Source organism: Drosophila bipectinata, chromosome 2L (assembly GCF_030179905.1).
Source record: "Drosophila bipectinata strain 14024-0381.07 chromosome 2L, DbipHiC1v2, whole genome shotgun sequence".
Taxonomy (NCBI): domain Eukaryota; kingdom Metazoa; phylum Arthropoda; class Insecta; order Diptera; family Drosophilidae; genus Drosophila; species Drosophila bipectinata.
This window is the reverse complement of record NC_091736.1, coordinates 9,808,729-9,836,268: the sequence shown is the minus strand read 5'-3', so window position 1 is coordinate 9,836,268 and position 27,540 is coordinate 9,808,729. Positions and strand designations below refer to the sequence as shown.

The following is a 27,540-nucleotide window of genomic DNA, read 5'->3' as shown; positions in this document are numbered from 1 at the left end:
TTAAAAATAATACACAAAAATATATTATTTTTTTATAAATAAACCTACATTAGCATGTTTGAAGCTTCCAATAAAATATAGAGCATTGTATAATACATATTTATTATTTCATATTACATTACATTATATATTATATAAATTATATTATATTAATATTATTAAACTCCTTAAAAAACAGGATGCAGAACCATTCATATTATTTCATATACAAATAATATTTCAATGAAATGTAACCTCTTAAATAATTCAAATGACTCAAAAATTTTATTTTGTGTATATAAAAAAAATTTTTATTTAAATATCATTAGATATTTTGTAAGGCGTCTTGTGAGTTGACCTTGCCCATGGATATTGCGATCGTCCCAGTGCGGAAAAGCCATTGCAGCCATTTTGGTCGGTGGATATAAGGGCAACAAGTACCACACCTGCCAAGGACCAAGAAATATAGTAATTGGGAAAGAATTTTTTACTTCACCTATTAGACTTACCGAGATTGACAAGAACAGTTTTTAAAAGCATTGCTATATAAAACAACTTCCTCGCATCAATGGGCTGAAAATGGTCGGTTGACAGTTTATAACGCACTTCGATCGACTTTAATGGGCAGTCGATTCTATAAAATCAATTTACAATGCATCACAGCGACGAATGCAATAAAATTTTATATGATTTCAATGATTTGAGGAGAACCAACTCTTACTTTGTTTGAGTAAAAGAGGTTTCTTTGATTACGATAACTTAAATGCATAAAGTCGTTGACATTTTTGTTTCTAGAATTTTAGACATTAAAACAATCTATGTAGATATAAAAATATTAGAAAATTTTAGATTATCTAAAAGTTTATTTAAAACTGATATATAATACTTTATTCAGTATTTTCTTGAAAATTGGTAAATGCATGCAAATTAAAGTACAGCTCCCAGTAACGCTTATACTATGTATCTTTGCCCAATAATTCGTCCAAAAACCAAAATCTGCAACAAAATTTTTACCGATTTTTAGTATTTATACCCCATCCATTTATAATTGGAGATATGTGGAGCCCTTCGAAAATGTTGCATAATTTTGTTTTTACTAAAAAACTAAACTACATATTCTTTAAAAATATTTAATAAACCGGGAAAGAAGAAACTTAAAGTGTGAACTGTGCCGAATGAAAATGGTTCCAGTAAGAAAGTACTAATCTGTTCTCTTTATTAAGAAAACTAGTTTATGTTCAACCTTTCTGGAACTCATCACAATGAAAATATATTTGTTAAGCATTTTTGGTATGAAATTAAATGAAATACACTACAAATAAAGTACAAGTGATTTTCACAAAATTTAAGGACTGCTAATTTTTGGGATCAGTGGATTGGAAGATAGTTGCAGGAAGTGTTCCTGGAAGACTAATATTCACTGCGGATTCGCATCTGATGACAGCTGTGTCTTCATGGCTCTGAACAGATGCCTCGTGGTACGAGCATCATGCCTTCGACAAATGAACTCCTTAAAACGTAAGTCAAAAATAAGAAGTAAATTGGTTTTTACTTAATATTTTTTAATTTTAAAGCCTTTAGCAAAATTGTCAAAGGAAAATGTCCCAAGGACAAGCCAAAATGCCCAAAAACCAATGTATTGTATAAAAAGGATCATATCAAAACGGAAGCGTAATATCCATTTAATAAATTTTGTGTTATCTTATGCGAATCACAAAAAAAATATATACATTTGAAGAAAAAATATTGAGACAAATGGAGTGCAAACATGTTGTGAAGGCCAAAGAATCCTTCTGCGGGATACTTTGAACAGTTTCCGCTTGACTTGGCCAAATGCCGACCTGGCCACCTGACCACGATGACAGCGGATATGGCCAAGACGTCGTCAGCACTCTCCAGTGTCTGGGGCTCCATCAGAAAATACCACCTGTAAGGCCCTTAAAGCAGTTGCTCCACAGCTGCCTTAATTTTTGTGCTTCTTTTGGCTTCAGCTTTATTAAACTTATTTATTGCTATTTTTTTTTTTTTTGAGCCGCTCGTGGCACTTGCCACTTGAGCAGACGCCCCAAACGGAAGCTTATGTTTATCGATACGGCACCTGGCGATATCGCTGCCACCTGACCCTGGTTACGGACACTTTCCTACATGCACATGATGTGGGGGTGTGTCCAGCAGTTCGCTGTTTGCTTTTTTATGATCTGCTCAGTAACAATTTATCTGAGTCACTCGGATAGCCGGCGCAATCCCCCAAAGGGGCCAACTCAAATTCTTCTATCACTTGAATGGAGATATGATTTCAACTCGAAGCTCTCGTGACGGATGGCAGCCATCACTGGGCCACTGCTGCCACTGCAAGGGCCAGTGCCACTGTCTTCCTGCCACGTTTCGTTTATTTATGATTTACGGCTATTGCTTACCCCACACTCATGTGAATAGTATATAGGAAATGTGCACAGCACGCAAAAAGTAGCATCAGGGGGGAAGTTGGTATCGTGTCCCACTTGACAGACTCCGCTACCATCCGGAGTAGATGCGGACCCAGATACTGATGCCGATGCTGATGTTGATGTCGAAACTATATCAACCTGTACATACATACGCTTTTCATACATACATATACAGGGTTTGGGGCAACTGTTTTGTTTACAATTGGAGCACGTCTGTTTTGGCTGGGGCAGCTGCTGACCATTGGCCGTTAACTTGCAGCCGGCAACAGCAGCTGAGTCGGCAATTACAACGCCAAGTGAGTGATGCCAGAAATTGCATCTACGGTGTTTTATGTTTCCATTTTTCGTAGTTCTCTTCTCTGGAAATGGCTTGTAAAAAAAATGCAAAAAATATAAAAACTAGGAGAATATAAAATTAAAATGTTGTCGTTTCCTCAAATGATGTTTGGTCATAATTAAAAGTCAAATGCAAACACAGCTTGTAAGAGAACCTGCTTCCAGACGCAACGACATGTGCCACAGATACCCCACACTCTGGACGCGAAATGTTTATTTTTTCACAGGTCCATGTGAAAAGCGTGCTAGACACCATTTTAATTATCGTTTTCCCCACACTCTCCACAAATATTTAACCATTTTACAAAGGTATGCCAATTAAGGTATTGCTATGATTTTTGTGCCCAAGAACTAGATGCATTAGCTATGGACCATTGACCCTATATGCCCTATTATTTATATCGGCTGTGATCTCCAATTGAATAAAAGTTTGCATAACTTTGCCACGCTCTGGTTAATTAAATCAATAACAATATGCAGGCACCGCAAATTGGTTCCGCATTTTTCGCCACAAAGTTTTTCTTAACTCGAAGAATTAATTATGACCGTACACTCATCATCTCCATCTATCAAGATATAATGAATTTGACTTTGCACATCGCAGATTTTTGTTGCTTCCCTTTGGCCTGCAAATTATTAAGCAAACAAAAACAAAAGATCCACCAACTCGGCGTTGGGGTTTTTGTATTTCGGTTTTTGCTTCGCTGATGATAATTTTACTTTCATTAATAATCGTTGGACTTTTTAACTTGTCAAAATTAATTTTTCAACATTTGGTTTTTGCTGTAGTTTCGTCGAAATAAATCGTTAGAAAACAAAACTACAAAAAATAGTTACGGTGTCAAAACAAAGAAAACTTGCACTTTCTTTTTGGTTTCTTGGCGTTAAGATTCGGTCTTTAAAAGCAACAAAAGATAAGTCTCTTTAATGATAACTCTATATGCTTGATTAATCAGGTCTTCTTAAATGAGATTGCGGAAGGTAAGTTCGTCAATGATTTATAAATGTTGCACAATCTTGATTGCAACGTATGAAGGTGAGTAATACCTTTAAAATCTCGACCAGAAGTCTGGGTTTAAAAATAGTTCATACGTATGTACTTTGGTGAATTATTTTTAAAAAAATATTTGTCGAAAGATCTTTTTTACAGTTTATGTAACAGTTTTTAAATAAATTTTAAATGTCAAATATTTTAAAATTAATATTAAATATTAAGGTAATAAACAAAAAGTAGTTTTTTATTAAAACATCGTACAGAACCTCTATGTCACTGATTTTTTCACATGGAAGTCGAGATCACTAGACCAGGGAAAAGGGCAGCCTCTCCCTCCAAAACCCACCAACATTATCCGAGCCCATCCGGCGTCACTCAACCGTCTGCCGTTCTTTTTTTTGCTACCCATCCCCAAAACGTGGAGTGTCGCGAGGAAACCCACATGCCGCCGAGTCTGATTGGAAACCAGTTTTCCACTCTCCCGAGTCCGGAGTAAGTGCCCCAGACAGAAGGTGATATTCAAACTCCAGCCTACACAAACAGAGAGCTGAAGGGGAGCTAAAAATATAACTTTTTAGATTTAAAAATGGGATGAACATAGACCATAATGTGAAATATATTTCCCAAGTACAGGCAACGACTTAAAAATATGAATTTAAAATGTTTTGAAATGAGAAATATAATATCAAATAGAGCCATGGTTTTTTTTGTAAGCTTTCCAAGTACTGAAAAGATTTATCAAGAACATAACGTAGATATATAATATGAGAATTATTCATACATATTTTATCTTCTTCTATCTTCTTCATTATTGTAATCTTACAAGTGCCGGCATGTGTATTTCAAGCTGGGCTCCGAAAATCGGCTTAGTGTAGCCGCAACCGAGAGAGTTTTAAAATTAAAGAGAAGAGAAAGCGAACATGTTGCAGAGCACACATACGCCCCTGACAACATGTTGCAAGCGTACACCGGGAGAAACAATATCTTGGTTTTCTATGCTTTTTTTATGGACTGGTGCTGAAGCTAAAGTAAAGTATTTTGAAGAAGGGCACATTTAACGACCTTGTATATATCATCAAAAATTTTCTACCACCAAGATGCTATTATAGATGGAATCATGTTTTTATCAAGAAAAGTAAATATTTTATGAAAACGAAAATAAAAATTTTTAAATGTTATTTGTTTACACAACAAATTTTTTTCCGCCACATACTTTCAATAAATAACTTATTTCTTGCGGTGTAGACCCTTAGCTCGATCTGCTCTCCGCTCGCTAGCCAGCTAGCCGGCTCTCTCAGACAGGTATAGACCTCGCAGCCGCTAGCTTCGAGACTTCAATTGCCGAGTAAACACAGCCGAGTGCGGTCGACATCGCTCCACATCGCGATTAACTAGCTAACGGTAGTCTAGTCGAACTGATTAGTGCCGACGAAGCCAAAACTGAAACTGAAAGTGCAACCGAGCCGAAAATAAAACACAGAATTTATTTTTATGACAAGTCTTGAAGATAAGTGATCCGATTTGGAGACTAAATCAAAGTGCGCAAACGCAAGTGCGTCGAAGAACTCTGCTGCACCTGTTTCCTGTGCATGGTGCATGGTGCATCCGTTCCCCTGCGGTGGCGCCCCCCTTTTCTGCTGCACGAGGCACGTACGCACCTCTTGGCCAAGGCGGCGTAATGTGCCGCGTATGTAAAGTACAGTGGAGTGCGTGATAGCTTAATGCCAGCCAAAGGGCTACAATAAAAACCAAAATAAAAAACAAACCAAGAAAAGAAAACAAGAACAGTGCGACCTTGTCTTGTCTTCGGCGGACTTCTTTTTCCGTCATCAATCAAAATCGCAGCAAGTCTCTGGATTACACACATAAAAAACTTTGGATATAAACCATCACCGGCTTAAAGGTAAGCTTCCAGATCAATCAATCTAACCCAGTTTTCGCTATTAAAGAAAGCTGCTTCGATGGCTTTTAATTTCTTTTCTATGTATTTTGGGGAGAAAAATCTACAATCTCGTTACTGAAGATTATAGAATCGGGGCGAAATCTTGAGAAATTTTAGCCAGGCCTGGCCTGTACTTCTAACGGTTGCCAAGCTGTTGGCAACTCATTTCCGCTTTTGCCAAGATCATTTGGACGATTATACGCAAATACGGATTTCTGTACATCATTGTCCGGTTCTTCGGACAATGTCCGCAATTCTGCAACTGAACAATTTGCTCAGCATTTTTATGTAAATTTCATTGATTTTTTCTCTCAAGAGGTCACCCAAGCAGCACACAAAAGGCCTTCCCAACTATTTAAAAAACTCATAAGTTGTTTATGTAAATAGCCTGGCCCAGTGGATCTCTTAATTAGTCAAAGCTCATTTGTTTAACGTTTATTAATGACAACTTTGAAAACCTAAAACAATTGAATTCGATGAATATCTAAGGTAAAAATAAAAAAAAATGCCTAAATTGTGGGAAAGTTTTCAAAATTCAAATATTGGAGCTTAAATACTGTATTTTTCCTTGTTTTCTGAGAAATAATATCCAAAACACAATGCAAATACCTCGAAATTATTGAAACGGATATCATATTTTACTCGGAAATTAATGGCTATTCCAGCTCCTTCAACGTTGAGCTCATCTTCTAATTAACATTAAGCACTTCAGTGGAAAAGAAACAATAAAAAACTTATTATTTCACACAAAGTAGCGAAACAGTTTAACAAAAAAGCTACAAGTTCGCCAAGGTGCTGACACAAGATCGTCATACCGAGTGACTGATGTGATGACTGGGGATATTTCCGAAGTGCCAAAGCGGTTTCGGAGCGATTATACAATCTTCCAAGCCTTGGCTTTTCACTTCATTTCCAGGCAATTTTCATTTTGATGGTTGCTGTACCCACCGTGAAATTGATATTGAATTAATTTCCTGTCCTCCACGACGTGTGAAGGTGCTGGTTTCGGACACTGAGGAGGACCTCGACATCCGAAATGCCAGGCACGTAGTTTTAAACGCAGACTACAGTTTCAAGAACTTGTTGTCTTTGTTAAATTTTGTTTGGCTAATTAAAAATCAGGAAATGCACACAAACAATACAATGCACCTTAGGGTTTCCCATTCATTGCGATTCCATCCTGAATCGTGAGGGTTTCGCTCTCAGGCCTATTGGCATTGTGCCTGTGTCAAGTGGGATTATTTTCGGGGGATGTTAACAGGTAGGCTTAGGGTCTAGTCCCTGGCAAATCACGTATTAATCCGGTCTCATAGCTATTGATTAATGGGTCGGCGGGAGTGAGAAGCATACAAGTGCGGTTGCTGCCAACTTGAAATATGCAAATTGTCAAGCACTTGCCCAAAATATCCCCGAAATTGTGCCACTTTTCTCTCTCAGTTGGCTCTGAACTTATAAGCCAATTTAAAATAATTTGCAATTCAATGAGTCATGCGTAAAACATTTTGTTGGAGCTGATAATTTAAAAATTCCCAATTCCGTTGAATTGAAATGATAAAAAAAACCTCGACTGGTTTCTGTTTAAACAACCTTACTTATAAATTCATGCTAACTTGGCTAAAAGCCAAAGCCTTTAAAATACATATACGCAGGCTTGTAAGCAAAATTCAGAAATGATATATTTTGGTACGACAGCTTAAATAATGGCACAAAGTCAGCAAAAAATGAAAATTGGCCCCCTTAAATTTCTCTTCGTCAAAGTTGGTTATTATTTTTTGTTGACACTTTGTTTCGGTGGCTAATTAACTAAACACACAAAATATTTTAACTGTTTTCGCTGTTATTACAGTGAATTATGGAAAATAGTTTTTTTATTGAATAAAGAGAGGGGGACTGGAATGTTGGAATTTGTGTTAACTTGGCTGATATTAGTCATCTATTAGCAGTGCGACTATAATTTAAAATACTTGGAAAAGTGTAAACTCTAGACTAGGCTGATGGTTGGGCATGTTTTCTAGCTAATCACACTCTACTTTTATGTTTCTATTGTCCAAGTTTAGCTTTCGGCTTTAATCGATTTTTTTGGTAGATAGGTTGGATCCATTAGGGTCAATTTGAAGTCACTTCCACTCAGCCCTTAGCCACCTTGTCAAACTTTCCATCAGTCGTAAAGTTAAGCTGTGAAATCATTCTCAAGACTCACTTTCTAGTGGCGTATAAAAACACGTGCCCTTGGTCCAATCCCACCTACCCGCCTCAGGAAGCTGGCGAATTCTCACACATAGACAAAAGTTTGCTTTGAGATTCGTTTTTTGTTTTTTTTTTTGGCTTTGCATGCTTACCTTAACCGCAAATGCAACCGCAAGTTGTTTCTGTTGCTGGGATTGCCTCTTGATAGTCTGGCTGGTCGGTCGGGCTTGGTCGTTTCCCAGGTCATATCCTGGGACAGGAATTTGTTGTCTTGGTCCCTTGGCTTAATGCACTGTGGGAATGCGGAATGTTGGGGGCTAAAAGTTGATTTACTCACTCTTTTTGCTCCCGTTCTGCTTTCTGCAAGTGAACAAGTTGGGATTCATTAACCATTCGGCAATACGGCACTCTGGCAATCGGGCAATCCGGCAGTGCTACTTTTACTATGTAGTCTTTAACTTGAAGTTCCCACTGGCCGTTTCACTCTCTCGTAATCGATATGCGTGTAACACCGGCTGGTAGTGGTCGACTTGGCCGGAAATTCTCGTACTTAAAGCCGAGAAAGGATTGAAAAACAGTGCCGAGAGTTGCATACTAAAAGAAAAAATTGAAACACCGGGTCGTTTGTACGCTTTTGGAGCTCAAATAGAGCGTGTTTAATTTCTGTTCATCAGTCACAGCCATCAGGGCTAAATGCAAACACTTGGCTCAGAAAGTTCCCAAGCCCCCTCCTCCCAGGAAAAAAAAGTGTCGAGGGGAACACTCTTTATACAATTGTATTTTTTTTCGGGCCAGTTCCTCACTCAGAAAAGCTGCTTTTGACAAATTAACCGACCTAAAAGCCGTTGCTGGCACTGCAGTTGGACACATTCCACTGGCTACTGCTGCCAAGTGACAAGTTGATGTCTTCCTTGGCACATCGTACATTGTCCAAGGGCTTGAAGTGGTGTGGAGTGAGAGGGGGCTGTGGAAAGGATACTGACCAGGCAGGATGCTACCATCGGACTATCCCAGGCGACTTAATTGTGCGTTTGCAAATTTGTGTGAGAACCGGTTTGGTTTAACACTTCAGTCGTATTTTCTGTTTTTTTTTTAGGGTTGCCCCTAAATTTTGGTTGAAATTGTGGCCTAATGATTGCTGCTTGTTTAAAGAGATTCACAGAGCTTTTTCCACATTTAAGGCAACGCTTTGAACCTTCTGAGATGCCCCACAAATGCATCTCTGAGTAATCAGCCCACCCACTCGAACATATATTTATAGAGCTTATCAGCCATGGGATGTATTTACAAATAGGGACAAGGGCTTCTACTGTTGCTTTCTTCTTGAGATAAACCATATATCAGCGAGGGCTGCTACTTAATACTGAAACAACTTAATCGACGCTTCAGTAAACAAATCGAGGAGAATGCTGGGGGAAACAAAACAGAAGAAATATGGAAAATATTAATTGTCCGCTTAAGTGGATGGTTCCTCTCCAGCCTACACAGCCTCTAGCTTTTGAGCATATTTATGGAATATGCACAGAAGAGAGTGGCTGGCATTAAAAAAAAATATTTATACACAACCCCCAGACGAAAGAAAAACACACAAGTTCATTAGGGCGCAGCGGAGCTCTTCCCGGAATTGCCCTATATGCATTCCATTTGGGGAATGTTTTTTTCCGCTGCCTGAGATGCATTAGGGGCACTAGATGTTTCGAATTTAAAGGCCTTCTGGTGCTGATTTTTAGATAATTTATGCAAAACAATCAGAGCCTTTTTATGGCTGAGTTGTTTTTTGTAGTTATCCATTAAATAGATTTTTAAACTGCGGTTTTTAAATTCAAAACCCTCGTACATTTAAAATTTAAGCTTAAAATCTCTACAATCAAAGAGAAATATCAAAATTAACAAAACATTTCGCCTTTAAACTGTGCTGCAATGATTTATCGAAAACCGCGAAAATTGTAAAACAAAACCTGCACCACTTTTCCATGAATAACTTCGATGGAAATTTGTGTTTTGGTTCTTTTTATATTCATTTTTATTTTTTTGTTGCAATTGTGTAAAACGCCGAAGCGAAATGAGAATTTATAATTTCCGCTCTGAACTGAAAGCTTTATGCGATTTAATATTAACGCTTTTAGCATTATTTTTTGTATTTATTTACTTTGATTTTTTAATTTATGAGATGGTCAGGATTTTGTGGGCCAACGGGTGGGGTATATTCATGAAATATGATAGGATTCGAACAAAATAATGCAGACATTTTTTTCTCGCAGTCCGCGCAAATAAATAATCCGGTAAAATATTCAACAAAACATAAGGAAAGTCAGTCTGGCGGAGGATATTTGTTAAAAAAATATGTAGATATTGTTCAGAACATAAATTTGCATAAGTTTGTAGTGGTTTATTTAGTCAGGCATTAAATAGAAAATCTTCAAATTATTTGGCTGATTAAAGTCACAATTAAAGCACTCCATAAAATAGGATAAAACGGAAAATCCTGTTTAATTTATGCACTCGACACATATGTTCTTTTTTATTACCTTTCATATTGTGGAATAAATCTTTTTTATTGTAGAATTAAATAAAACATAATGCGAAATATGAAGAGTGCATAATTGATTAATTAATTGAAAAACAATTGAGTTTAATTGAGTGTCATATCGAGATTGTATTGCATCGTTTTTATTGTGGTTTACCCCTGAATCGGGCATTGTTTTAATTCGCTAAAACACGTACAAAGTATGAATTGTGTATATGGATATGAAAAAGTGTTAACTTCCGACATGGACAGGTTGTCAGGGACGAGCAGCTTTAACAGTTAATGCATCACAGGCATCGCAGGCTTAGTCTATCATTATTTGGTGCAAATACCAGAGGTGCAACTTTTTGCAGTCGCGCGTTGCAGGGTCTTTGGCCAGGCTTAATAGCAAGAAAATTGCCTGGGCCAATCACCTGCTGCCGCATGCCCCATGTGGCGACTTTGTTGACAGACGCGGAAGATGCCGGAGCAGCCGAGTCAAAGACCGCGGACGCATGTGACTAAGCTTGGGATGTTGCAGCGACGCGTGCTGCAGCGGCAACGTCAAAGCGTGACAAATGGCAGCCCGATGGAGATGTTGTTGTGCTAGCTTCCCCTTCCGCCCCCATGGAACTTGGTCACTCGAGTCCGAAGACAAACTTCTTGGAGTCCAATTGTCGCCAATTTCTCAGAAACTAAAGTTTTCAGCAAGTTGGTAGTACTTTGTATGTGGCTTGGAAACCGTTGGAATAATATTTTCCCATATCCATAATGCATCAAAAATAAGTGCAATCTCAACGTCCATAAATTAAATTAATAAAGTTTAAACAAAAAAGCCACAAGTCTAGTTTCTGAGTAGTTCCACCTCTTATCTCGACCACATTAGGAAAAATTCCCAACAAGTTAATGCTGCGAGTGGCCCGAACTTGTTGCTTGGCCGAAACTGTAAGCCAAAGATAATCAGAGAAAAAGCCGAAAATGTTAATTTTGTTTGTATTGTAGTACATTTACGGAGCGAAGCCATTAGAAGGCCACATTTGAACTCAATTTGCCTGAAACTCGGATTCTGCCGGGCCAAGACCCAGTCTCATTTCATGCCTAATTCTATTAGTACTTAGCCAAGAGTTTTTGCTGTTTTTGTGTTTTGGCCATTACTTGTCTTTCCTTTTGACAATGAAAAACTAGTTTTAGCAGCCATTCCCAAGAAACTCGAGTCCCGGAAAAAAGGCAAAAAGCCACCGCCAAACCCAATGACCACAGCTCATTAAAGTATCAGAAAATTTATATTTTGCCAACAACGCCCGAAGGCCATTCCCGGCTTCTTTTTTTTCTGTAAGTCACATAACGTAGTTACACAAAAATACATATTTTTTCTGGTGGCGAGACATAATCAGCTTCCTGTCTCGGCCTGCTCCACAAAACAGATATTTCTACAAAGGAATCTGCCCTCTCATGCCGACAAATTGTCGAGTTGACAAACTATCGCTTACTAAACACTTTTAAACATTATCCAAAACAATGGAAAGGAAGCAAAAAACTATAGGCTTTGGAATGCCATTTCTTTTCAAAGTCAAGGCAGGAAATTATGCCCTTAAGGCTGTAAAGGTTTGTTATAAAAAACATTGACAAATAGGCCTTATAATGAAAGGTTATTAATGGATCTTTATAAAGAGAGTGATTTTTATATCCTTGTGATGATGATTTTGTGATGATGTCACCTAACCAGGAATAGAATAAAAGTGTCATTTCCCATTTCAAGGCAAGGTTTTTATTAAATATGTAAGATAATAGTGCCTAGCGTACCTTCAACCTTGTTACTTATCTAATATAATGCATCAATCCTATACACATGCTGCCAGAATAGATATTTTTCCATGGAAACGAAAACCCGCAGCACACACCTCTTTTCACACCTCTCATGAGCCTTTTTGTTTCTTATTTATTCTCAGTTGTGGGCGTCTGTGTAGGCATTGGTCAGACAATGGCCTGAAAATTAATCTTGTTAGCAGCATCTGACCTTAAATGTCAGATGCAGTGTCAAGGGCTGCTCCGAAGGAAATGGAAATGTGGGGCTGTAGGTGCCGTCGAACCGGAAACTGCATTTGCATCCAACGAAACTAAAAACTGAAACGATAAAAGGCAGAATCTTTTCAGTCAGCCCCCGGCATCTATTTAAATGGCTCCACAATCAAAGTGGCCGACGATTTCCTCAATAACCCAAACCGGATTCGTGAATGCCGTCTGGTCTTTGCTTGGAAAAACATCATAGCATCGACATTTCCCATTTCCATGCCGCATTTTCCATATGTTGTGCACACACGCACAACGCAGCTATCATATTGTCGCTACGCTGAGATGCTCAGATGCTCAGATACTGAGATGCTACCTGCTGTGGCAAGAGATCTCAAAGTGAGGCAGCTGCTGCTCCTGGGACTTGTTTCTCCGGCGTTTCTCATAGCGAATTTCCCACACTGCACACTGCCGACTGCAGACTGCACTAGAGATATCTCAGTATATGGATATGGAAGGACTGCAAGTCAGCTGCCAGCCAGCTCAGCTTCCATTCGCCGTATCAAGTGTATCTCATGGATGCGAGTTGGCGTAGCGAAAGCATATGTGCGTAGCCAGATTGTTTTGTTGCTCTGTTCCCTTACTTTTTTCTCACTGCTGTTCGGATTTTGTATTTTTCTGTTTTATTTTATTTTGTCTTCAAGATTTTTTCATATGGTTTTTCAAATTGCACATACAGTGGCAGCTGTTGCACGGCCAAGTATGGCAGGTTCAGGGAATAGTTGCAGGTTGTAGGTTGACTGATTAATGTTGTGGGAAAAGAATTCTAGGTTTAGGATTAAAAAGGATCTTTAAGTGGAAAGTACTCAAAGAAAGAAAACTTTAATATATATATTTTTTATCAAATCATTGTACTACCCTTCTCCTTGGAGATGGACTCAGCTGGTAGCTGAAATCTTAGCCACTTTTGCCACCAAAGAAAACTATTTATACGGTAATTTGAGCTCTGCTAAGCTGTTAGCAACAGGCCAAGTCGGGCCAAGTTGCTGGACTGCTTGAAATGAGATGACAAATAAAAATTAATAGCTGCGATGGGAAGGGCCCTGGGACGGCACACAGGGTTCCTTTGCCCTGGATTGCTCCAGAACCCTCGCCCCTTGCCATCTTCGTCAGATGTTGCCCCAGATTACGCTGTCCCGTCCCAGCTTGGATTGGCCCAGCCCGGCTCCTTTGGCGGCTTTTGTTTACCTTTGAGTTGAGGTTTTTTCTTCCATTTTTTGCAAAGAGTGTGAGGGGCTTTGTCGGTTTTGTTCGCGGTCCGTTAAAATCCCCTGAATATAGTAGGTTTGTATGTATTTTTTTGTTGAAAAATTTATGTAGGTACACACTTGTATATATTTTGCATAATGCGACGGCGCCTGAAAGCTGTGTCCTTCTTTTAATAGTCTTAAATTCCTGAGCAAATAATTTGACAGCAAATAGTAGTACCCAGTGCCAATGGCCAGAGACAAAGGCCGGGGTCTAAACACAGCCCGAGAAGGAGGAATGCCGTGAATACAGGACACCGAAAAGAGATTCGAAAAAATGTTAAATATTTGTCCTTTAACATTTTCTATAACGACCCGGCAAGCACATAACAAGAAATTAAATTTAAGTGAATTGCTAATGAATTGGGTTACTTAGACCCCGAAACTGAACTTGGCCTGTCTGGTTGAGAGAAACATTTCCCTTGTTCTTAGCCTTAAGTATGTTCTCATTGGCAACAAATGGAATTTCCGTTCAAACATTTCCTGTTTTACACACGCACATCCTCCCCCACCCACTGCCATAAAACAAAAAAAAAAAAAAGAAAAATTAATGTCGGTTTCAATTTCCCCAGACATACCAGAACCTTCGTTTGTTTTCACTCGAGCGTGTGTCGAGGTGCGGCTCGGAAAAATATTAAAAACTTGGCGTGGGGCTCGAAAGATACATAGAGGCTCTGAAGAAGGTGTGGCTCCCTGACCAAAGTGCCAACAGTGGGTGGTGGCAACCGCCCAATGCTAGAATTTTAATACCCACTCTAGTTGCTATGATGCAACTGTTCATCTAAAATCACCTATTGGCTAAATATATATCTCCGATCGACAATTTAAATACTTGGCTACTATACTATTTTCTCTGCGGCTGCCACTGGGCAGCCACCGGATGCCAAATGCATTTCGAACCAGTTTATGTTATGGTCAACACAAAAACTATCCCACTGGCTATAAATCATATCGAAAAGAATTTATGCAGCAAGCAAATTCCTTGGCATGGAACGTGTTTCCCTCCAACAGGTTGCTAGCATCCAGCGGAAGTGTCTAGAAAACTACTTGCCACTCCATATAGTAGGTATTGTGTCCCCTTCCAGCCCCGTTTTCTAAATGTGTAAACATACATATCTGTCCGGAGACTTCTTAATTAGTGGGGAAGTGATTTCCTCCGATACAAGACATCCTGGACTGGAGGAAGCGTTGGAAAACACTGCAGTCTCGGCTCCAGGGCACAAACTCATTAACAAAGTTTATTGAGCATCGGGGCTTTGTGGAATTCTATATTCAAACACAACTCGAAACAACACAATTACTCAGAAATATCACTTTGGACTTAATCTCTGTTTCCATGTGGAATTATAATGTTCTTATTTGCGAATAATTCTTGCCAGAACCGAGTCTGCGTTCTCTTTCTTGTTCTGTTTATAATTATATCCGAAACAGCGTAACTTTCTCCACAAGAATCAGATGCAATTATTAACAGAGCTCTAAATCTTTCTGCCCCACCCACTGCAACACATATGCTGCCGAGGAGTCGAATTTATGACAGAGCCCGAAAACTTTTCGCTCTAAAGTATGCAATGGCAAATTGCGCGTGCCTCCTTAGCTTGCCGGAGGGATAAGGGGCTGCATACTCCCCCTACACTATGGGGATGAAATAAAATATTGGAGTTTGTGGAAAAAGAATACAACAGGAAAAGTTTGATACAACTTTCCACCCTTCTCTCGATAAAATTTTAGATATCGCTCTTAGTTTCCATTGAAACTTTATTTAAGAAAAATATTAAAATCCTTCATTATCTAGAATCTTACATCAATAAAGCCTCCTTTTTAACCTTCTCCTCCAAAAACTTCATAGAGCCTCTCAAGATAATCTCCCTTAAAAATAATCTCTGGTTTGCAAGCTCATAACTTGTAAGACCCACCATCGAATGGTATCATAAAAACTATAATTTTAAAGACATAACTTTTACGTAGAGAAAGTGGTCATTGACCCCATTGTGCAAGCGTGGCATCCTTCTGAATATTTCTATCTGTGTGTGTGCTCGACTGCATTCAATTCAATTTCATAGTTGATTCTCGCACCTACGCAAAATTTACGACACTTTTAAAATGTGCAATTTATGAACGGTGTCGAAGGTGGTGGGTGGGAGGAGCGTGCTCCAAGAGCAGCAAAGGATGCCCGAGGTGGCCAGAACACTGCTGGCAACCTGTGTGTGCTCTCCACTTTCCACTTACCTGGAAAAAGTGATGGAAAATGTATGCCGAAGCGCAGTTATTCTTGCATCGTATAGTATTCGAGGCATAGAATTTTCGGTTTCATTCCGCAATGGTTTCAAAGGCAGGACTAACGAAGTTTGCCAGGCAAACAATGGTGCTACCTGGCAAGGATAACAATAGATTAATTATCCTGCTTAGCCTGCTTTTCCTCGAAAATGAAACTTAATATTGCGGCTCTGATTTGTTGATTTTGAGAAGGTGAAATTAAATATATGGGAGAAGCCCAGTTATTTGGGCATTAGCATATGCCGGACATATCGATCTGGTTGCATAAATTCCATATGGAAAGCCGAAAAGCATGCAAATGATTAAGTGGCAGAATGGTGGCTGGGGGCAGGTGGCTTGCGGCTGGTGGCAAGTGGCTTATGGGGCAACAACATCAATGACAGGCTGGCAGTGTCGTTGCTGTTAGTTGACCACAAATTTTAAACATTCCTATTGAAATCGGGTGGCGGGGTTGGGGGATGAGCCCTGGGATGGGTAATGGAAAACAGGTTTACCCAAAAGTATGCTCTAAATAATTTAGAATTATTTCAACTGCCACATAGCATGACATGTGACGCTACTAGATCCCCGAAAACATCCTCCTCCATCACCCATCCGCCCTGCTGTCACGTGTAGTGTGTTCCGACACAGCGACAACATCTATGTACGCATCCTGGAAGCCCTTGCCCCTCGGACACTGCAGTTTATCTCTCACTTCATGCTTACATAATTTCCAAAACATAATTTCCCAGTCTGCTTATAGAGAGGAGCCGTGGGTGGGGCGTCGCGCATGTTAATCTCCTGGGTCTTGTTTTGCGTAATAACTGCGTCGGGTTGGGTATTTAGGGACCAGCATTCCTCAAAAGGGTGCCCCCACCTCGCCATTCCCGGCGAAAAGTCATGCCAGAGGCTGCCAGAAGTTGTTAAGCCAAAGTAGTTGCCAAAATTACGAAACTAATTGAAAGTTAAGTAATAAGCATTACACGTTTTCATTACAACTTCCTGTGTATTTTTTAAAACATGCCCCAGACATATCCCAGTGAGACGATATATTATTACAAGAGATTCATCCAGTATTTGACTTGATTTTGTCACAGTGTCGGAAAATGTGAAAGATGTTTAATTCGCAGGAATCCCTTCCAGCTACAGCAGTCCTTTGTTTCTAGCGTTACTCTTAATTCCGCTTCATGCACGACTTGTGTACTTTTTGCCCTTTCGGTTCTATTTTCAGATGGCAGCCTTGGGTGCACTGCCTGGCTGCTGCATTCTGCTCCTCGCCCAGGGACTCTCTATTCTGCGTTCTAGAGCTCGGTTTCTTGGCCACCATTTTAATGAGGAGCTCCTCGTTTAATGCAATGCGCGGCTAAAGCTGCTTAATTGTTAAAAAACAAAAGCCGGCAAGAAGGGTGTGAAAAAAAGCCAAGACCCAAAGCTTACCTTCCAGCCACTCTTGGATCCAAAAAGGCGAAAAGGTTTCATTTCCTGCCAGAAGTCTTAGGGCTTAGCTTTAAAAATAACTTACCATTACAAAATAGAGTGCAAACTTTTCTTTTGAACAAATAATTTTTCTTTAAAATTAGGAAAGTCTACCAACCAACCACTTGCAAGTTCATGAATTTAATTTTGTTGGTTATTGAATCCGTTTTAATTTTGCGATTTCCCGCAAAAGCTATTAACCCACAGCCACCTTCAATGCTAAAAAATAGAACCAAGACGGTGGTTGTAAAAAAACCAACCAAACTGCGCATAAATTAACCGTAAAGCGAAACATTAAAAATCACTCAACTAAGAATGAGCCAAGTAAATAAAAAAAAAAACAAAATAAAAAAACCAAAAATAAACGCCAAGACGGGAAAATGTTTGGGAAATGCTTGGCTGAGCATCGAGGCATACCATAATAAGCCAAAACCAATGTTTCAAAAAGTTAGTCCGATCAAAGGGAAGAGTCTGCCAAAGCCAAGCCCAATAGAAAAAGTAAATTCTCCTGAATCAACTAATTGGGTTTCATTCGAATTAAAATTGAAATGCGATTAAAACATGGCATCTGTCACCATATGGGAGGCTTAAATATTGAACTTGCTATGCAACTGCATCCGAAATACATATTCATTAAATAGTGTTCCTACTGAATAATTCTGGCCAGATTTCACATTCATATTGCAGTTAATTAAATACAAAAGCCCTTGGGGGGAAAAATTAATGAAGGGAAGTTGAAAAAATGGCATGTAAACAGTATCTTATTTCTATTTGTCAATATCTTAAGTAACACATACATTATCCATTCATGTAACTCATTTGTCTTTTTTTGCGGGGTTACAAATGGTGTTGTAGAACTTTGACTTTCCACACTTGTTCTATTTTTTCTTCTATTTTTCCATGTTGCATTTTGGCCCTTTTGTGTGTGTTTGGCTGGGTTTCTCTGAGCCATTTTTCTTCGCCGCCAGCAATGATGAGAAAAAGATGGCCACATTTGCGAAATGCGGCAGGGTTCTTCCCCTTTGCCGTTGATTAATAAAGGCATGGCAACATGACATCCAGAATCTTATCAGACGCGTCAACAGAAATGGTTTCGAGGGAAAATCTCCGAGGTATTATGGTTGGCCAAGTTTCCCTCACTCTCAAAGTGCTTTTGCGTGTTCTTTGACAAAATATTCTTTCGTCGCCGTCAACCCGTCAATGGGGCACTTTGTTTTGGACCTTTTCTCGGTGCTGCTGCTCCTGCTGCCGGCTTTTATTCGGTTCCTTTTCTAGTCTGTTGGCCATGAAAGTATTTTGCTCCTCCTGTCATTGCTCGGGTAATTCAATCAATAATTCCTTTCGGCCGTTTCCCTTTCTCGAATGTGTGAAAATGATAAAGGATGTCCTGGACTGATACATTTTCGAGTGTACGAGCATGTATATTGTTAACTGAAACTGGAAACTTTGTGCTTTTCAGCAACAAGTTCAAGGACATTTACTTCTCTGCCGAATGTCACGGCTGAAAAATTTTATTGCCCTTTAAGCTGATAAATCTCAGCGGTGCATGCAAGACAATGTATGCTTTTTTGAGGGGTTACGATTATCGCATACCTCGTTTTAATCGAATAAATACACATTCTGGTAGATACAAGGTAGACCTTCTTTAAAAGCAATGACACACCGTGTAAGAATAGTCGAGTTACGCGACTCTATCTATTGTGAAAAGCTTTTCAGCCGTCACTCGTCTCCTTTGCAACTTCCTTGCTGGGAAACTGAAATTAAAACATTCCTCGTAAGTTGAAAGCATATCTTATGGTTTTTATTGCCTCTTCTGTATCTTGCCGGCAGTTGTAAGTTGGTAATGTCTGTCTGGCATTTATTTACTGTCGCCCTCTGTCGCCCAGTCCCTGAGTTCTGTATCGCCATCTGGAAAATGTGCGACTCTCTTACAGCACTTTAAGTGGACCTCTGACCTTCGGTGGCTAATATTGATGGGTCATAATTGGAAAAGTTTCTGGCCATCATTATCCTAGCTAAGCTTGAGCCAAACAACTCAATTAGACCTCAATTGGAGTTTTTCTTGGGCCATTCTCCGAGAGCTACCTGTGATGGCTTGTAAATCACCAACTAATATCCATTTAAGGTGGTCCTTCCTCGTCTCTTCTTTGTCAAGCTGAATTTTACTAACCTTATTCTTTTTTTGCCCAGATCCAATCTCTCCTTTTCCTCTGAACTCGCCTCGTTCCCTCAGTTTATTTCAATTTTTATGCCCAGCCATGTGTACGGTCCTAAAATTTTATGCGAATTTCTAATTCAATTTCATGTTAACGATATTTTCTTGATTTCCCTCTTTACGCCCGGTTGTCACATTTGCTCAACTTGCCCTGCTCACTTACGAATAATTTGATTTGAGCTTATTTCTTATTTCTTATTCTTGGTGGCTTTTTTTTAGTCAGCAACTAATTTATTTAATTTGCAATTTCAAGCCACAAAGTGGGGTACAAGATGTTGTATTGTTTTGAGCTTGTAGAGGTCTTTAAACAGTATTATATTTTTAATATTCATGGTATCTTCTACTGGGAGAAGGGAAGTTCAAACTTGCAATGACCCAAGCGCTGTTATCTCGTTAAACTCTGCAACATTAACCGCTAATTGTGGGTGCAGTAGACGTCAGCACTCAAGCGGCTCCGCCAGGCACCACCAGACCCAGTATTAACCCACACCCCCGTTCCATTTAACCCATAATCTGGCGGGTCTGGGGGGAGTGAACATCCACTGGCTCCGCTGCTTAGTGAAATTCTATGCCGGTTCGTTATGGTTCACTGGCTAAAGGGGTCTGTGAGCCGCGAATCGAGACTTCAGACTTGCTTCTCGGACTCTGCAACTAATTAATCGCGATTGTCGCTTAAATATTTCTCCTTTTTTTGTCGAGTTTTAATTAAACGTGCCTGGATTCATATTAATGCAAATTTACATTTGCCATATGCTGCTAGCTACCCCGACTACGAGGCGAGGTGGATTGCATAACCGGATGTTGAGCTGGGGCCATGCCACAGACTTCCGCAGCTATTGCCTCAAAATGCAGAACCTCGCCCCTCCTTCCAAATTTGAATGCCTGACTGGTTAGGGATCTCTCTGATGGATGTTGCAGGGGCACTGGGGTGTGGCACGGGATGGCTGAAGCCTCAGTACAACATTCAATCAAATGTCAGGCGGCGATTTTCCCCCGTTCATCGTCTTTTGGCTGCCCCATTTCGCTTTCACGGCTCATTGTCAGTGCAGCTATGCGGGGCTGCGACACTGCGAGTTTAATAATTTCTATACCTTCTGGCTTGGGCTTCACACCCCCTTTATATTGTTGCTTGAATGCTGATTCGATTGAGGTACCCTCGCCCATTAATTTTACCCCTCAATAACCTTAAAGTGGCTGTATTCTTCGGGCCTTGAGAGGTACGTACAACCCCTTCGAACATACAGCCCACTTCAGACCCTACAATGCCTTTTTTGTGTCTTTTTTTGTTCCGTGTAGTTCGGATTTTTTCCCCCCATGACACACCGGATGTTGCGTTTTTATTTACTGTAGCAAGTGTCTTTCGAGAATAAATAATTTATGTACTCACATTTTTGATACATGCCTTCAAAGCTAACCCGCATTCATTTTCCACTCCTTTTCCTTCCAGATGCTGAAGCACGTACAAATCTCGCCCCTTCGCAATCGCTCCGATTCCGTGTCGCTGCGCTCCTCCAGCCACGCCTCCTCCTGCGCCAGCTCCATGTGCGGCAGCCCGGAGCCGACAGCGGATTTGCAAAGGACTCCCTCGCGGGCCTCCAGCTACTCGAGTCTCAACGAGCAACTGCCACAGGTGAGTTTCCTCCCGAAAACAATTTGCCACACGACCTTTCAACTTATGAACACTCTATTTTTGCTCCCCATAGACCACAATCAAGGTGTACACGAATTGCCTCAAGATCGACATTGAGTACAAGACCCTTGGGATCCAGTGGGACACCACCAGCAAGGAGGTGATCTCTCAGTTGCTTAGACGGTGAGTACTCCCACCTCTTTAAGTTAAAGAGCAAATCTTAAAAGTCCCACTCTTCTCATCCCAAACAGCCTCAAGATGCGTCACCGCGACCCGAGACTCTTCTACTTGTCCATGGAGGTGGCTGTCCGCCGGGCCGGAGTCAAGACCATCCTGGTCCTCGACGACGACACCCGCCCGGCCATCATGCAGGCCTGCCACCCAAAGGGCGAGTCCCGCTTCGTCCTGCAACTGAAGCCCGGCGGTCTGATCCGCGTCCACACCTCAGCCCTGCAGCCCAGCTCCCAGTACAAGTCTCTGGTAATCAGCGAGGAGACCACCAGCGATGAGCTGCTGCAGTTGCTCCTCGGATGCTACAGTTCTCCGGAGCCCGTGGAGTGCTTCTCCCTGTACGAGGTTTGCCCCGGACAGGAGTGCCAGCGGAAGCTGCATCCTGATGACCTTCCCCTGCGAGCACAGGCCGAGCGGATGAAGCGCGGCGAGAACTGCCACTTCCTGGTCCGACGGACTCCTAACTACGCCCGCCGCCGCCAGCTGCTGGCCAACTTGAACGAGGCCATCGGGCAGGCGGCCGAGGCGGTAGAGGACGCCACCAGCCTACTGGAGCTATCCCTTGAATCTGACCTCTCCATCTCTGAGGACTTGCACAGCTGCAGCAGTAGTAGCGAGGACCCCGAGGACGAGGACGCAGACGAGTGCGCCAGTAGCTCCGGGTCCTCCGACAACTCCACGGAGTGCACCCTGCGACGCGACTTCTACCCGCGAGTCACTTCGGCCACCTCCACAGTGGCTGTGTCCGTTTCACCTGCCCGGGCCTACAGTCCTGTTTACAACATCCGCGAGATTCGCACCTCCTCGCACTCCTTCTCCTCGCTGGGCAAGGACAAGAAACTGCTGGACATCCACATGAACGCCCGATACGCACCATCCGGCATCTACAACCGACTGATGCCCGTGGCCGAGATGGAGGGCCAGGACATGAATGGCAATCCAGCCGTAAAGCTCACTGCCGAGGCCGTCAACAACAATCCGGCCAAAGGACTCGGCCACTTTGTCTATCTGTAGCACTGGAAGAGATTCGCAAAGGGTCGGATGACAAATGAATACAAAAGTATGAGAACAAAACGAGTACCCTTGGGACCAAAGATGCATTTGTAGTTTAAGCATTTAGATTGGGAAATGTAAATAGTAAACGTAGTAACTGTAGCATAAGGTAATTCCTAGAAGCAAAAATGAGTTCTTATATTAAGAGAGACACGAGAGATTACAGCTCACCTTAGTGTATTGCAAAGAAACCATCTGCTAACAATCCCAAATAAACAGGAGTCTATAGCTAACTGGAATACGAATAAGAATGTCGACAGCTAATGGCTAACATTTGTCTAGAAACCAAAACATGTAATAATAATTAAATCACCTGAAAATTACACGACAATGTAATGTTTTTATTTTCTTTCCTTATGTGTTTTATGGATTCTAGCGTTGAAATAACATCTAAACCAGGGACCGTAATCATTATGAGTTTTATTTAAAACATCACAAAATAATCATTATTTTCTGAGCGAAAAAATAAAAATCAGAAATAATCATTATGTAATTGGAAGTAGCATTCATCGTCGAGGTGGGCTTAAACTTTAAAGAGTCGGCAACCTATGAGATATTTATTTTATTAAAAAATCACAAAATAAGCAACGAAAGCAGCTTTTTACTATCTTTCGGATTGAATTAATTCCCAGTAAACGGTTAATAAATGCAAAACAAATGGCAATTGACCCAGCAACTTTAACGCCCAATTACGACCACCCAATTTTTGCTTTAACCGAGAGGCAGACGGAAATGGTTATATCGACTCGACGCGCTTTCAGATGGAATTATAATATCCGAAATTATAAAACCTCTTTGGTATAAAAAAAACTTACCTTATACATCCGGCCATCCCATAAATAAGACTACAATTAATGCGGTCGGCTACGCAATTTGTATTTTACGGAATGGCTGGTAGAGCACCCGGCTCCGGCTCCAGCACTTCCTCCCACTGTGGCCACGGCTCCGGCTCTCCTGTTGATGGTCTGTGGGCAGGCTTACGGGCAATGATTTACGCAGCACGTATATAATTTCGAGAGCCATAGGCTTTTAATGCTCAAATGAGCTTACTTTACATAATAATCGAAGGATTTTAAACAACGTAAGGCGAAAGGCTTTCGCGGAGCCGTGGCTCTCACTTATGTAAGTGGCCAGTAACGTTCGGGTAACCCCAAAGCGGGTTTGGGAGCCAAAAGTCTCAGGGTCTCTGTCTAGAGAACCTTTTTGGTAATTTATTAGGAAAGGTCGCTCTTGGGCCAAATTAAAAATCAACAAAATTACCCAATCAAATCCAATTTGCCGCATCCTAAAATAATAACTCCTTCGGCAGGAGACGGAGAAGAGATCCGTTTAGGTCGAAAAACAGCAGCTCTGATTTTAAAGCTTGCGGCAAGCAACAAAGTTTATTTTCGTTTTCGTTTGTTCATTTTTTGTAAATTTAAAGTTGAGTGCGGCGTCTAAATTGCATTGTCGAACTCATAAAAAATGCAAGCCGAGTTGAGTTTGTAGGGCTGCTGTTGTTGCTTTTGCTTTTTGCCTGGCCAGCTGTGCAAACGGAACCGGAAATGCTAAACAGGGCTGCTCTGCTGGGCTCTGCTGGCCTAATAACTTAAGCACTTAAGTCGAATTTAAAATTTTCAAAGAAAGGCAAAAGTGGCATACGCCTTTTCCGGCCCTCCGGATGCTGGCCTGCTGGGATGCTGAATGCAGAATTCTGAATGCTGGAATGCAGGTCCTGTCTGCATTTAAATTTCTGCCAAACTTTGAAGGCTGCTACACTCCAGATAACTGCCTAGGTCATGAAGATATTCAAATTGTAGCCATTTTCCTTTGCGCCTGATAGTTCTCTTGGTGAATGCACCGAGCAGTGACCAGCAGTGGCGGATCTAGAATTGCTGGCGCCCGGGGCAAAACGAAAAATTTGCGCCCCCCCCCCCCCTCCCTCTCTGCTATATGAACGCGTTAATTTTTTTTTATATGAATAAAATTCAAAGTATTTTGGGTGTGTAAAAGGTTATATCATCTAAAGCTTATAGGTATGAAGAATTATATTTCATTTTTATTCTTTCGTTAGATGCATCATAAAAATACATTAAATGTTGTGTTTTTGTATGAAAACAAAATATTACTTCTGTAATATAACTTTCCTGGCCTTGGTTGCCGCAAATTCAGCAATAATATCATTGTAATCGAGTGATGCTGCTACATCATTTTCGATGGAAAGTATTGCCAAGTTTGATAGCCTGTCTTGGTTCATGGTTGTGCGGAGATAAGATTTTATTAGTTTCAGTTTACTGAACGATCGCTCTCCAAGAAAGAAATTCCTGGAAATTACTGTTATGACGTTTGCTGTTATGACGTACGTTTCGAGCGCCTCGTTTCCTTGTGATCACATGTCTCGAAACACTCAGCACTTGTGTTAGTGCGTGCCCACGTGCGTAGCGCCGCGGGAAAATATGAATTCTCGAAACATACAGTGTTAGCCGAGCTCGATTTAGCGCCCCTTCGGGACTTGGCGCCCGGGGCGCTTGCCCCTTTCGCCCCCCCCTAGATCCGCCACTGGTGACCAGTGGGTTTGTTCCGCCCCTGAACTGCAAACCAAAACTGGGAGTCGCCCCCACAAATTGAATAAAAATTGGAGAAAAATGTTGGAGAAAAAAACCTACAACCAGGCAAACAGAAATCTCTAGACGAACGATCCATCAGGTGGACCGAAAATGTTTTGATTTTCGGTTTTCGGGCTTTTGGGGAGGCCTTTTTGGGTTTTTGGGCCAAGATGAAAATCACTCTTTGCCAAGAATAAAATGAAAACGAAAATGAAAAGTTTCGGCAAGTTTCATTTGTCTTTCGTATTACACTTAATTTCCTTCATTCAAATTAATTTTAAGAGCACACACAGAGAAGGAACTTTCGGATTGCTGTCGGCAGTTGTCCAATCCAAAGTTGGCCTGTCAAATTGTATGCCACTTTCTGGGAAACTTGGCACTTAACTTTTAGCATTGTGCAAACATGGGGATCAAGTCGTGGTCGAGCGAAAACTTTTCACAATGCCTCGGATATGCACACACTTTTTCGTGTTGTAACCCTACACATGTTTGTAGATATAAGAGCGTACTAGTGCAGGACATCAACAGGCTATCTGGGGAGCTACTATTGGATGAGGATTGAGGATGTACCAAAATAGCTGAGCTTAGTTAGGCGCTTGCTTAATCACCCACGCAACATGGCTATTGGAAACTTACACAAAACTGAATCCAAGTAACAATCTGCAACCCGTTCGACTAATTGCCATAAGCCGTTAGGTAAATTTTTAGCCGCACTACCCCGCCTCCGCCCTGTTATTTTTTACACAGCTAATCGGATTAGGTGACAACCCACAGTCACGCCCACACCGCAACACATCGCCGCCGCCCGTACCCCGGTTGCAAGTTGGCGCTTTGTTGCAATTTAGTTTGAAATTTTTTACTCGAACAAATCGTAATCCCTTCTATGCTCCAGGGCAAGTCTAATGGCTCGAACATTGAAAGCTAATTTCTAATGGCCCGGAGAAATTATGAAGTACTTCCCCCTTCCGGCTCATGTCCTGACGGATTCAAATAGAAAGTTTAGTGTCAATAAGTTAAGCTGCCTGGCTTTCATTAATTAAAAGTCCAATGCATAAATTGCTTGTCCTCATCGCTGGAACACAATGAGCTCTTCAACCGTTTGAGTGTGCTTGTGACGGATTTATTAATTTTATCCAAGGACTAGCATTTAATCATTTAATATAATGGACTTATGTTAAAATGCCATAATTTTCAGCCACGATGACTAAAGTGCAAGGATAATAGCTTCCTTTTCCGTTTCTGAGTTGATTTCAATGAGACTTTGGTGTACTTATTCGTAAAGCCATTAAATTTTCCCCTTGTTTGTTTATCGTATGGGAAGTTCATAAATCTTAAAGTCTTATCTTGAATTCCTGTGCCTCCAATTATTTTTTTTTGGGCTACATGACGGTGATTTATGACAAGCCGCAATATCTCAAGTCGGTCGCTTTTAATTATGAGGAATCCCGCAAAACTGAAATGACTCTCTCGATGCAGAGTCTAGGTTTTTTGTCCTTAAATCCTTTCTTTTTTTAGGGGCAACTTGACACAGTTTATGGATCGCTGTTTGCATAACAAAGACTCGGACACAAAGGGTCAAGGGATAAGAGAGAGACGGACCGTCCAGGACATAACCGGGGAAAACAAATGGCCAAAGCAAACAACGAGATTCAAGAGTTTTTGCCGAGATTTTTGATTTTTAATTTGCGCCAACGTCAGACAATCCTGGTAATTGAGTTTTCGTCCGTCTCCGGGAGCGCTCGTGCTTCCATTTTTCCAGTCCACTGTCCCCAGTCCTCAGTCCCCAGTTGACTTGCGAAAAACCTGACAACCGGAGTGCGAATGTGAAGTGCTGCGCTTAGCACAAAAATTCGACACAAAAATCGGGTCATTTTCAATGCACTCCTCCTCTGTGTGTCATATTTTTTTGTGTGTGGGTTTTATTTTTGTGTTTTTTTGGCAACCACAACGAAGCGTGCTCTCTGGCTGACCATAAAATCATTACCATCAGATATCGACAATGGGCGCTGCGAGGGAGCTGTATAGTAAATAAATTGTGTCTATATATATGCCAGTTCGGATTCGGTGCGGCCGTTAATTTTATTTGGCTTAGCTGACTGATTTCCGCTGTAACGAGTTGCGAAAATCTACCCTGACAAGGTTTTTTGGCACACTGAATGGTAGTTACCCTACAAAGTTGGTAACATATCCTATTGGGAAATATCTAAACATGAGAATCCAAACTATTCTTAGATTTCCTCCTATTCGATTTTTTGTTACTTCAAAAAATATATATTTGTTAAGGCTACAAGTCAATTCAAAAGGGGACCTTAAGATATACTCGAACTTACTTTCCCTTTTAACTACACTACCCTTTGCAGAACTACAAGAATTTTACAAGAAATGCTTA

The 27,540-nt window shown here is 40.8% G+C and overlaps 3 protein-coding genes across 7 annotated transcripts; 2 read left to right on the top strand and 1 right to left on the bottom strand.

The window, feature by feature from the left end:
- Nucleotides 1-245: 245 nt before the first annotated feature.
- Nucleotides 246-8,453, bottom strand: LOC108126750 (uncharacterized). Of its 5 annotated transcripts, XM_070276821.1 has the most exons (6): nucleotides 8,223-8,453; nucleotides 8,038-8,168; nucleotides 2,594-2,795; nucleotides 2,397-2,536; nucleotides 489-770; nucleotides 246-425 (listed from the first exon to the last, which is right to left on the bottom strand). In XM_070276821.1, exons 1-5 carry the CDS (start codon nucleotides 8,269-8,271, stop codon nucleotides 729-731), a joined length of 564 nt encoding a protein of 187 aa, XP_070132922.1. In that variant the 5' UTR covers nucleotides 8,272-8,453; the 3' UTR covers nucleotides 246-425; nucleotides 489-728. The 5 variants fall into 5 exon arrangements, 1 of the variants encoding a protein (XP_070132922.1); XR_011441916.1 differs by lacking the exon at nucleotides 8,223-8,453 and having other exon boundaries at nucleotides 489-613; nucleotides 8,038-8,052; XR_011441919.1 differs by lacking the exons at nucleotides 8,038-8,168; nucleotides 8,223-8,453 and adding an exon at nucleotides 2,918-2,950 and having other exon boundaries at nucleotides 489-613; nucleotides 2,594-2,785.
- Nucleotides 1,203-1,994, top strand: Sfp26Ac (Seminal fluid protein 26Ac). The gene is made up of 3 exons (XM_017243433.3): nucleotides 1,203-1,269; nucleotides 1,330-1,497; nucleotides 1,554-1,994. Exons 1-3 carry the CDS (start codon nucleotides 1,242-1,244, stop codon nucleotides 1,652-1,654), a joined length of 297 nt encoding a protein of 98 aa, XP_017098922.1. The 5' UTR covers nucleotides 1,203-1,241; the 3' UTR covers nucleotides 1,655-1,994.
- Nucleotides 5,107-22,889, top strand: rau (RA domain-containing protein rau). Its single transcript, XM_017243802.3, has 4 exons — nucleotides 5,107-5,659; nucleotides 21,100-21,282; nucleotides 21,356-21,465; nucleotides 21,534-22,889. The coding sequence occupies exons 2-4, from the start codon at nucleotides 21,100-21,102 to the stop codon at nucleotides 22,525-22,527; spliced, it is 1,287 nt and encodes a 428-aa protein (XP_017099291.2). The 5' UTR covers nucleotides 5,107-5,659; the 3' UTR covers nucleotides 22,528-22,889.
- The last annotated feature ends 4,651 nt before the right edge of the window (nucleotides 22,890-27,540 follow it).